This window comes from Sardina pilchardus, chromosome 23 (assembly GCF_963854185.1).
Source record: "Sardina pilchardus chromosome 23, fSarPil1.1, whole genome shotgun sequence".
NCBI classification, from domain to species: Eukaryota; Metazoa; Chordata; class Actinopteri; order Clupeiformes; family Clupeidae; genus Sardina; species Sardina pilchardus.
Genome location: NC_085016.1, coordinates 1832227 through 1846675, shown reverse-complemented (window position 1 = coordinate 1846675; position 14449 = coordinate 1832227). Strand labels below are relative to the sequence as shown.

Sequence of the window (14449 nt, the reverse complement as noted above, 5' to 3'; positions counted from 1 at the left end):
CAACATTAAATATATACATTGGAGACGGCATTATGGCAATAATATTTGCGTTCTGAAGTCACTCGAGCCACTTTTAACATCTATGACATCAGTCTCATTGAGCTGTGTGTGTAATGGCTGCAGTCAGAACCCGTGAGGAGGAAATCTTCCCCTCAAAAGTTAATTGACCTTTTCCTGAGAAATCCTGAGCCATTACTGGGTTCTAATAGGTGAGAAACAAAGACAGGTTTTAGACGTCTCAAAAAGGCCAAAAAGCTGAAGAGAGAAGGCAGAAAGGCATTACTCTATGAACGTTATTTCTATGTTGGGGTCGGTTTAGGTTTAGGGGTGTCCTGAAAAGGATGCAGATAAAGAGGTTTGTTTACACCTTGTCATATAACATGCAGTGGATTTGGATAGATTAGGATCTACTGCACATCTTCTATATCTTACTTGTTGCACCATCTTGAGAAATCTTTCGTCTTTGTGACGTTGTCAATGTCTGTGAATGTGTTAGAAAGAAGAAGTAAGAAAAAAGGTGTTTTTATTTACAGTGCTAAAAACAGTATTACACTGTATATGGCAAACGCTGAACCAAGAAAGAAACACTCACCTTTTTGACCTTTAACCTCTCTGTGGTAAGTCCCGTAGTGTCGAGGGACGCGATCCTATTCTCGATGTCCGACACCTGGGAGAGAAGAGACAGATCATAGAGGAGAGAAGGAGGAGAGGTAGTGGAGCCAAGAAAACAACACACACACACATGTTTGTCTATTTTCCATGTGTTGTAGAACTCACAGATAGTCCAGGCTGGCACAGAGATCAGGTATGTCTGCCTAAGTACCATAAGTATTTGGCACAGGCTTTGGTCCAAAGCGACTTACATTACATTACATTACATTAGTTAAAAATAATAGTTTCCAATTAAGTTGAAAAACCTACATTAAGTAAGTACACAGTAATAGCAACAATGACAACAATATCAACAATGAAAACAGTTATCATATTAAGAAAAACCATACGCAGGTTCATGTCCTAAACTGCTCTCGGGCTCATCACCTCGCTCTCCGTGGACTGGACCTTGGCGGCCGCCTTGGCCACCTGGTCCTCCAGCTCGGACAGCTCCGAGTCCGTCATGCAGCCGTACTGGTTCCTGGTGTTGTGCTCCAGGTCCTCCAGTGTCTTCTCCATGTCGAAGGACTTCCCTGCTGCCAGGTACACCTACGAGAGAGCAGCCCGTTCAGACATGACAGGCAGCAGCCATCAAACATGGAAATTGAAAAAATGATGTAAGATTGTAAGATTGAGTTCCCGCACTTACAGAATCAGTCAAATGCATCCAGACTACTTTTGGCAAAGACGGTTGTTCTCGATAAACCAACCGGTGATGGAATTCTTTACAGGAACCTGATATTCATTGACTAATTCTGCTCCATAAAACCACATTCGGAGCCTTTTATAATGAATAATAATACATGTGAAATAATACAACTTTAAAATGTTGTATTTGTTACAGTTATGATGCAGTTACAGTTATGATACTCAGCAGACGCTTTTGTCCAAATTTGTATCTGTGCTTTCTGTGGGACTGCAGATGTAAACTAGCCTAAGGCTAACTCTGGTGCAATGCTCACAAATGTTCACATTTATGCATTAATTGCACATTGTCCCGTACAAATAAAATTGAAATTGAATTTAATCTAATGTTGCGGTTGGTTTGCAATTAATACATTGAACGAATGTACTACCATAATCTCTTCCAACTGGAAGACATATTCTCAGTTTTTGTCCCCAAATGTTGCATCTTATTTCAGTTGATACTACACAGTTGTCTGTGTGAAATGTGCAGAGAAAAGAATCTGATTACATCATTACTGGCCCATATCATGGAAATAATATAAACTCCCAGAATGTTCCATATGATCTGAACACGAGAGGCGTTATTTCAATGTTTGTAAGGAGTTTTTACATGGCCATCCTGTTTCCAAAATACTCTGGATGCATTTCTTTGGTTTGTGAGTGAGCGGAACTTATTCTGAAGGCCTGCTAAATAAATCTTCCCCAATAACTTGCAAATGTGAGAAAGTGTTAGGTCTGGTTAATGCTGCATAACTCTTTTACGTTTCCATCCAAAATGCATTAAGCATTTCTTTTTACAGTTTTCATTTAAACAAGTCAATTGACCTGATTCGGTGACACCCTCATGATTCTCTTTACTTTTCAATTCCGATCCATATTTATTTTCAGTGAAAAATACTGTCTCCACTGTTTCGATTCATTACTTATCTTTAATATAACAAGTTCTAGTGCTCGTCTAACAAGTCGAGTTGTCTGCAAAAATATATGCGGACAAGCAAAATGTAGCAAAATGCTGAACAGAATTATAACAGACAGTCCCCTTTCTGCACCTATTCTTGGCATTACACACTTTAATGTGGTGGAATCTGGGCGAGTGCAGGTGGCGCTTACATTCTCCTCAAGTTCTCTGTAAGTCTCATCTGCTTGCCTGACATCCGCCCCCGCTAACTGAGCTCTGTCTTGTGAGGGGCCAGTGAGGCTTGTGGCCAGTGAGGGGTTCAACTCGGCCATTGCGCTTTCTGTCGCGTTAATGGTTCTTAGAACCTGAGTGGTGATGTCACAAAGGGCGGCGGCAGACGATCTCTGTAAGCCATGTAAAGGGAACACATTAGGACCTTCTAGAACACACATTAGGGCCTTCTAGAACACACAAAGACCCTGTAAACTGCTCAGACACATGTGCGTTCCCAAGCCGTTTGCATTGGTACAGAAAATAACACTGAGCTAGTGGTAACTCCTGGATAAACAGATATAGACACATAAACAGTTTTAAAGTTGACATTGTATAGAGCATTACGCTAAAGTCCAATACATTTTCATTACTTATCAGCACTGATTTGGAACGTTTAAAGCTGGAACCCTCTAGGGACAGACTGAAAGGACCTATATTGGCCTTGCTTTATCTAAGCCCTCCAAATGAGACAAGCCTGGGTCTGGCTCAGGTTCTGTATTTGAAACCTTTGGACAGCGCTCTGAATACAAAATGGATAGAGACACCATTTCACATGAAATGGTCCTGCCCAGCTGCACAGCGCAGCTTCATAGTGGTCATTCATATAGGGTCATTCCAAGCAGCAGGTGTTAGCAATAGCCATTCTGACAGGACACTCATTCATCTTGGTGATTTGCTACAATACCTTGGCCAGGTTTTGAGTTTTGAGTGGTTTTGACTCCTTCTGTAATTTTCAGACCATAAGATATACCAGAGGTCTCAATGAGTATAAAGAATCTTAATACTCATTGAGACCTCTTAAGATAACTTGCATCAGTCACGTTGCCTCTCTGAGTCTCATGTCTGTGCAGACCACAAGGCAATTTGTTAAGATTACTGTCCATGTGACATCTTTCTTTATCTCCCACCAATATTCTCACATCTTACATTCTTATTCCCCTTCTGTGGAAGTGCATACGAGCAACATACAAGCAACATAACAAACTCATATAGTAAATAGCATAGCATAGCAAGATAGCAAAGCAACCTGGTCATAGGCTAGCTAGGACTTTATTTTTCAGATAAGATAAGACTAGATCGGTTGATTCAAGTGTGGTTAATTCTCTTCTCTCTCTTAACTTCTCTCTCTGAACAATCTAGCCTACAAGAGTGGTATTGAATTGGTTGAAGAGGCCTTATAATGTCATGAAGACTATGTAGGACTGAGGTGATATCCACAGAGTGTGGCTACTACTGCTACTATTGTGTTCTGTTGTGTGAATGCAATTTAGTTATGCTCTGGAAATGACCATACAGGAACTCTGATTCTGATTGTGACTCCATGCAAGTGTACAACATACAGTTTACCATATAGGTCACCACAACGGATCAGATCGTTGTTGATCAGTTACAATTCTAGGCCTACTGTACACTACACTAAACTTGACCCTGTAGCTCTGTCATGTTTTTATAAAAAAAAGCAACTTAGAATCTATGCTTTGTGTGGAAAATATATTTATTTGTTACAGTACAGAGCCAGAAGGTTCAAACCTTCAGAATGTTGCAATGTTTGCGTCTGGATTCATACAGAGTTTCAGGTCACAAGGTTCTTTGTCATGTTTATGTCTTTAACCAAACAAGATGCATTATGCTCCCAAACGCTCCACTCAGTATAGTCTCCAGCAGCCGCTGGTCTATTGCCAAGCTCACAAACACATTGACATTCACAAGCAGTGTCTCCAGCTTCTGATCATTCCAGCATTCTAACAGAACAGTAATGGGGCATAATAGGTCTAAAGCTGCACTGCACAGTCTACAAGGTAATCACAATAAACAGGTCAGGATATATTAATAAAAGCATAATTAGCTTTAACAGTCGGGTTATGTTAAGCATAGCATGTGAGATATATGTAATGCGAAGCTGCCTTAGAAGAAAACGTAACTAGATTGAGCAGTGTTTACGAACAACATAGATACTAGCTTTAGCAGTGTTGGTGGCTAGATTTAGCCGATCTTATGGCCAACATAGATACTAGCTTTAGCAGTGTTGGTGGCTACTAGATTTAGCCGATCTTATGGCCAACATAGATACTAGCTTCAGCAGTGTTGCTGGCTACTAGATTTAGCCGATCTTATGGCCAACATAGATACTAGCTTCAGCAGTGTTGCTGGCTACTAGATTTAGCCGATCTCATGGCCAACATAGATACTAGCTTTAGCAGTGTTGGTGGCTAGATTTAGCCGAGCTTGTGGGCAAAGTAAATACTAGATCTTGCCTTCTGAGCCTCTGTAGGCTCGTCACTGGAGGAGCTGGACTCGGCCAGCTCTGAGGTCGGGGGCACCAGCGGAGCACCCTTCATCCCAGCGCCTCTCGGCTGGGTGCTTCTCTTGCCGGAGTCTTCCTCGTCGGACGAGAGCGCCCGGTCGCTCATCAGCTCGTCCAGCTTCCTCCTCAGCTTCTCCGCCTCCACGTGCTGGTTCCCCGACGAGCCGCGCGGAGGCTGGAGCCACAGAGACAAACGCAGGGGTCAAATTAAGGCTCAGGGTCAGAGGTCAAAGTGCAATCAGGATGCCCTTCATATCAGGTGACTTGGCCTGTTCCATACACGCGAAGAATTATTTAAAGTTCAATAATTCATCATTTTACTGCAAATTACAATAATTATTAGGTTAATTTACTTTGTTACTTAGTTACTTTAACCTATCCAGGGGTAATACACACACACACACACACACACACACACACACACAAACACACACACACGAAACATCAAACATATGAATATAAGAACATTATGAACATATCTCAATACCAGTAATTGCTTGTCTTTCTGGAGCCTCAGATAAACTTGCGTTTAAAAGATGTATAACTCTATTTTTAGTCCTGGTCCACAACCCTATGCTCTTTAATTCCGTAGCCAGACTGTTGAGTACTGTCGTAAATAACAAGTCATTTGAGGTCGCAGGATAAAGATTATTTATAGGGATACTTGGTCCATCTGACATAATCATACGGCCGTTCGCTCCACACTTACTTCACTTACTTAAGAGGCGCAGCGCTGAAGTAAAGCCACTTCAGAGACAAATGTGGTGTTGCAGTATAACGACTAACCTTTAAAGCAATACAATGCAGTTCTTTCACCTTAAAATATCGCCTTCAGAAAACTCATTCTGATGCTCTACTGATTATACAGAGAAGGAAGTCTCTGATATTGCCAAAGCACACCCAGAACATTTGATACAACATTTGACGCTGTCAGCTTTTGATTAACTATGTACATCTAAATCAAGGATCGACATTAATGGTTGACCGGTTGTCCTTGGCTATCAAATTGTTACAAGTGGCAAGATGGCAACCATTTTTAACCACTTCGAAAGTTAATATTGAGAGCTGGTCTAAACTGAGTTGAATATTGACGCCAAGGGGCATACTGTAGCCTAGATATCAACTCTTTCATTGTGTTTCTTCAAAGCTGCAGTTGGCAAGATGTTTTTGATCATATTCACTGAAACCGACAGTATGCTCCGACAGAACTACATAAATCAGCCGGTTTTAGAGAAATCCTCGCACTTCTACCTCCACCTGGAGCCTGCTATTTGTTTTGCAAAAATCCACTGCCGCTCCCGGTTCTTCTGGTCCAATAAGCGCAGGGCTGTATGATCACTGGCAGATCTGACTGTCAATCACAGTTCGCGCACACAGTCACCAGCGCACACAAACTGAATGGGAGGGTGCTCAGTGGTAGTGGGGAGGGGCATGAGAGTTGTATACATTAAAAATGTTGGCGAAGGGGGAGGGGGGGTATATCTTTTCCTGTTGTGTGCATTCAGTACTTGAATAGAAAAGGGGATGAAAGAATTTGTGTACCTTTGTCTAAAAGCAATGGGAGTATAGGAACAAGAATACTATATTCCGTACTGAGAGGCGTGTCACACTTACCTCAGGGGGTGAAGGGATCTTCTCCTCCAGTCGATTCAGGAGGCTCTCGATAGCAGACATGCGCTTGCTCAGCTCGTTAATCTGGGCCACGAGAGGAGGAGAGAGGAGAGACGAACAAGAGACTTAGCATTCATAGGAAAGAAGCTATATGAACAGGAACACAGCATAGACATGCATAAACATGCTCACACATAAACACACACACACACACACACACACACACACACAGAGAGAGAGACACACCAATCACACACTCACACACACAGACACACACACACACACACATACACTTGGAACTTTATATAAAAATCAAACAACAAAATATAGGCGATACAAAAGTACACAGGAGTAATCCTCTAATAATAATACTGTAATAATAATATAATAATGATCCTGTCTAACTGATCAAAATAATAATAATAAAAAGCTTGAGGAGCAGCATGCCACTGTTCAGTAACCAGCTGCCAGACTGGACTAAGGTGAAGTGTGACGTCCATTACTAGCTGCTCATGAGGGGGCTCACATCATCTGATACTGACGGAGAAAGCTGCTGTTTACTGTCCAAGCAGCCGTGAGGCTACACGGACACAGACATACCACCAGCCTGCAGGCAGCAGTGATTTCAATTCTTCCATAAACAAACAAGCACACACACACACACACACACACACACACACACACACAGAGAGAGAGCACACACAGAGAGTACACACACAGACACACACACACGGAGAACACACACAGAGAGTACACACACGCACATACACACACAGACACACACACACACAGAGAGCACACACAGAGAGTACACACACACACACACACACAGAGAGAGAGAGAGAGCACACACACACACACACACACACACGCACCGGTGGGGGCTGGTTGATGTTCTCCTGAGAGGAGGCTCTGCTGCTGCGGCGGCGGGGGGGCAGCTGGTAGACGGGGTAGCGGAAGGCGTCCTCCTCCTCCGACGTGTCCAGGTACACCTGCCGCTGGGGCACCGGCCCGCTGATCTTGGACAGGGAGCGCGCACGCACCATCCTGTGCTCCGCATAGCCATCGTCTGGGGAACAACCACCATCACAACATTCATCACCATCACAACCACCATCACCATCACAACCACCATCAGGATCACCATCACCATCACAACCACCATCACCATCACAACCACCATTACCATCACAACCACCATCAGGATCACCATCACCATCACAACCACCATCACCATCACAACCACCATCAAGATCACCATCACCATCACAACCACCATCACCATCACCATCACAACCACCATTACCATCACAATCACCATCACCATCACAACCACCATCACCATCACCATCACCATCACAACCACCATCAAGATCACCATCACCATCACAACCACCATCACCATCACAACCACCATCACCGTCACAACCACCATCAGGATCACCATCACCATCACAACCACCATCACAACCATCATTACCATCACAATCACCATCATCACCACCATCACCATCACCATCAGAACCACCATCAAGATCACCATCACCATCACAACCACCATCACCATCACAACCACCATCACCGTCACAACCACCATCAGGATCACCATCACCATCACAACCACCATCACAACCATCATTACCATCACAATCACCATCATCACCACCATCACCATCACCATCACAACCACCATCACCGCCACAACTACCATCACCATCACCATCACAACCACCATTACCGTCACAACTACCATCACAACCACCATCACCATCTAATCTCTGGAGGTCAAGACACACTGTTGCCATAGCTGCAGAGGGGATCATCTGTGGGCATGACAGAAGCGTTTATCCAGATGGAACACCAGAGAAAAGCAAAGGTAAGTGTGTGTGTAAATGACCGTATCATCCACACTCACGGTGGGCACAGTTGTGTAACTGGCGACTAGCCTGGGTGTTCCCATGCTGCCTTGCTCAATGATTTCATTCACGCTGCTAAGGCAGTCTGGAAACTACCACCCTAATGTTTGCCTGACATAGGGGACCAATCACAGAACAGGGGGGAAAGCAAGACGATGATGAGCCTTGCACAGCCGCATTTGATAGACATCCGTGGCGCCCAATGAACGGATCTGGGCATTTTTTCAAATTTACGAGCAAATGACCGTCTGGTTGCCAGACCACATCTAATTTCAGAAATGGTAGGCGCTAGCCAGGCTAACTGGCGACAATGCCTATTCTACATTTGGGTCTCAGTGCCCACAGTGTCCAAGACGAAACCGCGGCATTTCTCGATGCCACCCCATCTCTGCCCTACTGGCATCCCATCACTCTCTCCACTGTCCTACTCAGCTAAAGGCATAACACCCCACCCCTCGCTGACCCTAAAAAGACTGAAAGCAAATTCACACACACACACACACACACACACTCACCGGGTCGTGTGTATCTGTCCAGGCTCTTCCTGCGGTTCATGCGTTGTTGGTGGTACATGTCTGCACTGTAGTCCAGGTCGTTGCGAGAGCCTCTCTCCTCATGAATGTACTACACACACACACACACACACACACACACACACACACACACACACACACACACACACACACACACACACACACACACACACACACACAGCACAAGCAGGAACACAACGGTGAGAGTGGACACGTGTATAAGTGTACCGGGAACCCTCTTTTCCTAGAGGATGTGTGCTTCAAGCTCATGAACACCCATACAAAAAAAAACATGAGGTATTTTTCAAGTCAAGTGACTCCAATATGTAAACCCACACAGACTTCATTATCACAATCAGTCAGAGTGCTTTTCCATTGAGTGGTCATTCTTGCAAGAAATGAGCTGCAGAATGTATACCACTTCCTGTAACTGGCTACAGTGCCCACAGTATACCACTTCCTGTAACTGGCTACAGTGCCCACAGTATACCACTTCCTGTAACTGGCTACAGTGCCTACAGTATACCACTTCCTGTAACTGGCTACAGTATACCACTTCCTGTAACTGGCTACAGTGCCTACAGTATACCACTTCCTGTAACTGGCTACAGTGCCTACAGTATACCCTATACCACATCCTGGTCCACATCTAGTCCGGGTCACTTCCTGTTCCCAACCCCATATCTCTCACACCTGCTTCCTGTTCATCTCTTCACTGACAGAGTCAGACTAGACTAGAGGCATTCAATCTCATTCCCTCTCATTTTGAATGGACAAGATGAGTATGATTTCCCCCTATAGGGAGAGTGACCCTCGTAGCTCCTCTTGGATACCTGCACAGACTGCCGGCGAGAGTTGACCATGTACTCCTCCACATCAAAGTCCATCGGGTGGACAGACAGAAGGCGCTTGTTTTTCCTCAGCTAAGAACAACAGAAGAAGAAGAGGTGTTCAGTAATGCTCAACTGAATCTGTACACCCTTCATGAGTTTGCCATAAAATTGGAGATTTTAACTCATTTTTTTTTATTATTATTATTCAAAACTATTTTAACTCTGTCATTTGCTTTCAGAAAAATGGTTCCATGTTATTTATGAATCCTTTGTAAATTCTGTGTAGAGATTAGCAAGATACCATTCTGCATCGCTGAGCTTCAGTCGGGTCTATGAAGTCCTCTTCATGGTGACCGTTATAAGCACCTGGGAAAAACAGAACAAAAAAACAAAATGGATGTCAGACTGCATCAGGTTCTCTGACCTTCTCTTTGGTGGATCATTTTCTGGAAGTTTCTGGACTCACTGCGGACTTCAGGCATGCTGATGGTGTCGTCCTCTCGGGGCCCTGGGAGAGAAGAGAGATGTCGGAAATAACAAGTCTCTTTTTAAAGGAATACGCCAACTTTTTGGGAATTTTGCTCATTCGAGGTCTATCCACCAGTCAATCCGGAATTAGATAAGAGGATACAGACCCTTCTCTTCTCTATGGGTGCAATAACCCAGTTAGCTTAGCTTAACATAGTTCACTGGAAGTGGGTTAGACCAGTTAGCCTAAAGCTAAAAGCTTCCAGTGTTTACGCTAAGCTAGGCTGACAATGTTAGACTGGGCCATTGCCAGCACAGAGGAGAGATATGTATCATCTCATCTAACTTCGGTCAGACGACAAATGAGCTAGATTCCTAATAAATTGGCATATTCCTTTAATCTAATCCTCCTGCTCACATTCCATACAGTCTCTCCAGCCACTCAAGCAGAGCAGGTTATAGCACTGGCCAAACTAAGGAGCTGTCTCTGCCTTTTTCCTGACATTTTGAGCTCTTATAAAGTGTTTTTTTATATACTGTAAGTGGTCATGAATTTCCCCTTGGGGATCAATTATCCATCTATCTATCTATCTATCTATCTTATAAGATTGCAACATTACAAAACAAAACATTGAAATGTATCTAATGATGTCCACACTGACTCTATCCACTGCCTTGTGTTTTAGTGTATATATTTTACTTACAGTAAAGAGGCTAGAGCATTCCACTATTGTAATACAGTGTAAATGTCATGCCATGCCATCCCAATATGCCTGAGTTGAGCATATGCTTACATAAATTAATTCTTTCAATTCTATCAATGTGTTGGACTGAGGAGTTTGCTCTAACAGACTAAACCGATTTGACAAACCATCCAAAGTGTTATAAAAAACGAGGGAGCAGTCCATGAAAACCCCGCAGGGGATTTGTGACCTAACAGACTGGTTTGTTGTTTACCCATACTGGTGCCACGGTCAAAAGAGCACATCATCTGCTCAGTCAGCTGACGCACTGGGATTACCTCATGGGAACATACAGACCCGTGTGATGGCCTGAACGCCCCCCAGAGGTTATCAGAGCTCTTTAAATAGGACGTACGTTCTCCATTCAGCCTCTTGTACAGTGACCTCATCACCTTGGCGCTGCCAAAACGTTTGAAGCGGGTGCGCACGTTGTCATGGTACCACCCCAGTGTTCCAATCTTCAGGAGCCTGCATGGAGAGCACAATAAGACACAACAGGGGCTCAACAGCAAGCATATTAACTAGCAATTAACAGGCAATTACAGCTAGACCTTACCCACGTGTGTGCCAAGACCTAGCTATTTTGTTAAGCACCAGATAAATAAATACATGGCAAAATAATGCCTAAAGGGAAACTCCAGTCTAATAACAACCCAAGGTCTATTTGTGGATGACAAAGGGTGTAATCTTTTGTTAGGGACCAAAATGACGTCAATCAGAGCAACTTTGAGTAGGATTGGAATTATGCATTTACAACTTAATAGCATTTAACATAGCCTTTGGGGGCAACTTTGCCACTTCAAAGGACATCACTCTTTTTTAAGTCAGTAATTAGGCTCAAAATATCATTTGGTTTTTAAAAAGCAATTTATCTCGACATAATGAAGTTGCCCCTAAAGGCTAGCCTATATGCTATTCAGTTGTGTGAATACTATTCTGGCCTGCACTAATTGATGTCACTTATTTGGTCCCAACTGGAAATCTACTCTCTTCATCATCCACAAACAGACTCTACTTTGTTGTTAAATAGTCAGACTTCAGTGATATGAAATGGCCTAGGCCACATCTAGGCCTCTGGTACTATTACTGTACATACGTACTTGAACATAACAGGCTTTTTGAGAAAGCTTTTCATCAACACCTTCCCTTTAAGATCATACCTGCCCATGCGACAAGGGCTTTTCATCAACACCTTCCTTTAAGATCATACCTGCCCATGCGACAAGGGCTTTTCATCAACACCTTCCTTTAAGATCATACCTGCCCATGCGACAAGGGCTTTTCATCAACACCTTCCTTTAAGATCATACCTGCCCATGCGACAAGGGCTTTTCATCAACACCTTCCTTTAAGATCATACCTGCCCATGCGACAAGGGCTTTTCATCAACACCTTCCTTTAAGATCATACCTGCCCAGGTGACAAGGGCTTTTCATCAACACCTTCCCTTTAAGATCATACCTGCCCATGTGACAAGGGCTTTTCATCAACACCTTCCTTTAAGATCATACCTGCCCATGCGACAAGGGTCGCACACCCATCCGTGGTCCTTCTTGCTGTAGCGGCTGCAGGACTTGCAGGTGTAGAGGCCGCAGTCAAGACACTGGCGCTTGCTGTTGACCAGGAACTTGAAGGGCTGCAGGCAGTGGATGCAGTGAGACTCCGTCAGGCTGGACTGAGAGGTCAGCAGCTCCCTCTTGTTGTCCTCCTTCTCCAGCTGGGTCTTCAGTTGCCTGCAAGCAAAGATGGCCGACGGTGAGACAGAAAGACTTTCAGGAAAAGAGATGATCGTTAGTGTAGGCCTACTTCAGGATGCCTGCTGGTCAAAACACATTTCTAATCTTGATAAGATGTCGCCTTCAAGGTAATTTCCACTGATAATCTTGTTGATGTCCTCAGGACATTTGCCATGGATATGGTTCATGTTCTCAGTAAATGTGGCGTGCTAAAAAATGCTAATTAGCACAAATGTCCAGCCCGGAGGTCAGGTCAGATGCGTTGATATGGCAACAGCACGTAAACACCACAGTGCTGGTGACCTGTGCTCTCGCCAGATTCCCTGGGCGATACAATGCAGCCATTACTAAAAGCCCTCGACACAAAACCAAGCAAAATACATATCCTCCAGAGATAAATGAAAGGAGTCTTTGTGAGGGAGAGAGAGCAGCCCTCATGGTGTCCTGTTTTCCCAGGGGGAAGCTTGGTGCACATCAGCCTTGTGACTCCATCATGATCATCAGCACGATCTGACTCACAACAGGGGCTTTCACACCAGCATTCCTGGCCTCAAACATATTCTATGGAAAGCACATGGTCTACATATACCGGCCCAGGGCCAGGGCTCTCTCTCTTGCCTGCTGTCAGTCATTACATTCTCTCTCTCCTGGTTGAATGACATGTTGCCTCCCTCAAGGGAATGCGCTTAAATGTTTTGTCTCAGGCAGCTAGTCTGGGGTATTTGTGTGACAGTTATTATACAAAATAAAGTTATGGCGTGAAACTCATCCGTGCATGTGTGTAGTGAGCGTCTCACTGAGTGGCCTCACCCCAGCCTCTCCTCCTCCTTCTTCCTCAGGTTGAAGTCTCGCTGGATCACATCCCAGACGTGCTTGGCCTCCTCGTCCGTCAGACGGGTCAGGTCCAGCTTCTTGTCCATGGTGGCAGCTAGGCTACTGTATGTCCACTGAGCTGAAACTGTACACTGCTAAATCCACCATCTACAAAGCAGTCTATCAGAAAGCCAGGATACGATGAATAATCTTAGAAGATGCAAATGATTGTTGTAACATTACTCATCCACTCTGCAATATGCAACCCGGCTACAAACAACCACATGAAGGCTTAAGATTTGAGTATGTGTGGCAATCAATAATTGTAATCTATACAGGACAAGACTTTGAAATGTAAATTAAAAACGCCTGAGTTGTGATTTTAAAATGATGGTGACATTATTTAAAGTCACCATCTTTATTAGATTAAAGTAAAGCTATTACCAACTGCAAAGACATATTCATCTTTTAATTCCATAGGCCTACCCATGCATTTTTTGAGATGTTACTGGCTAAGTGGTCTCTTAACAGTGAATATTCAATCAACAGTTCTCATACATTTTGACTACAAAACCTCCAGGCGGTCTTCACTGTATAGTCTAAACTTAATCTTGTCATCATCTTAATCTTGTCATCAATTAATTCTGTTTCTATGTAACTTACTTCCTCCTATAACATGAAAAGCAATGTCAAAGTAGCATTACCGTTCTCCGTCCAGCTCAGTCTTTCCGTTGAATTTCCGTGAAAGTCAGGCACCAGATCTCCGAATGCACTGAAGTATCGTCCTGCTAATCACATGGCCCGGTATTCTAGGGAGGGAAATGGGGAAATGATCCTTCTCCGCCCCCACGGAATAGCTCAATACAGGACAAATGCCTCATTCTCGAGGACAAGCCAGTGGGACACTTCTCATCAGTGCATGGTGAGAGTATCTGAAGTTTGCATTTTACACTCATGTAGGCTCCACAACGTAAACGTTTTT

General features: G+C 43.9%; 1 protein-coding gene across 1 annotated transcript; it reads right to left on the bottom strand.

Moving 5' to 3' along the window:
* Positions 1–299: 299 nt before the first annotated feature.
* On the bottom strand, positions 300–13574 carry mlpha (melanophilin a). The gene is made up of 14 exons (XM_062528535.1): positions 13465–13574; positions 12430–12651; positions 11274–11386; positions 10174–10215; positions 10009–10073; positions 9708–9797; positions 8857–8965; positions 7301–7494; positions 6429–6509; positions 4765–4989; positions 2449–2640; positions 1039–1200; positions 593–667; positions 300–332 (listed from the first exon to the last, which is right to left on the bottom strand). Exons 1-14 carry the CDS (start codon positions 13572–13574, stop codon positions 300–302), a joined length of 1713 nt encoding a protein of 570 aa, XP_062384519.1.
* Between the last annotated feature and the right edge of the window lie 875 nt (positions 13575–14449).

Excerpts from the sequence above, each read along its gene's own strand:
- mlpha (XM_062528535.1), bottom strand. The coding sequence starts at position 13,574 with ATGGACAAGAAGCTGGACCTGACCCGTCTGACGGACGAGGAGGCCAAG. Across the intron at positions 12,652-13,464 it reads AAGGAGGAGGAGAGGCTGGG|GCAACTGAAGACCCAGCTGG; the intron begins GTGAGGCCACTC and ends CTTTGCTTGCAG. Across the intron at positions 6,510-7,300 it reads ACATCAACCAGCCCCCACCG|ATTAACGAGCTGAGCAAGCG; the intron begins GTGCGTGTGTGT and ends CTCGTGGCCCAG.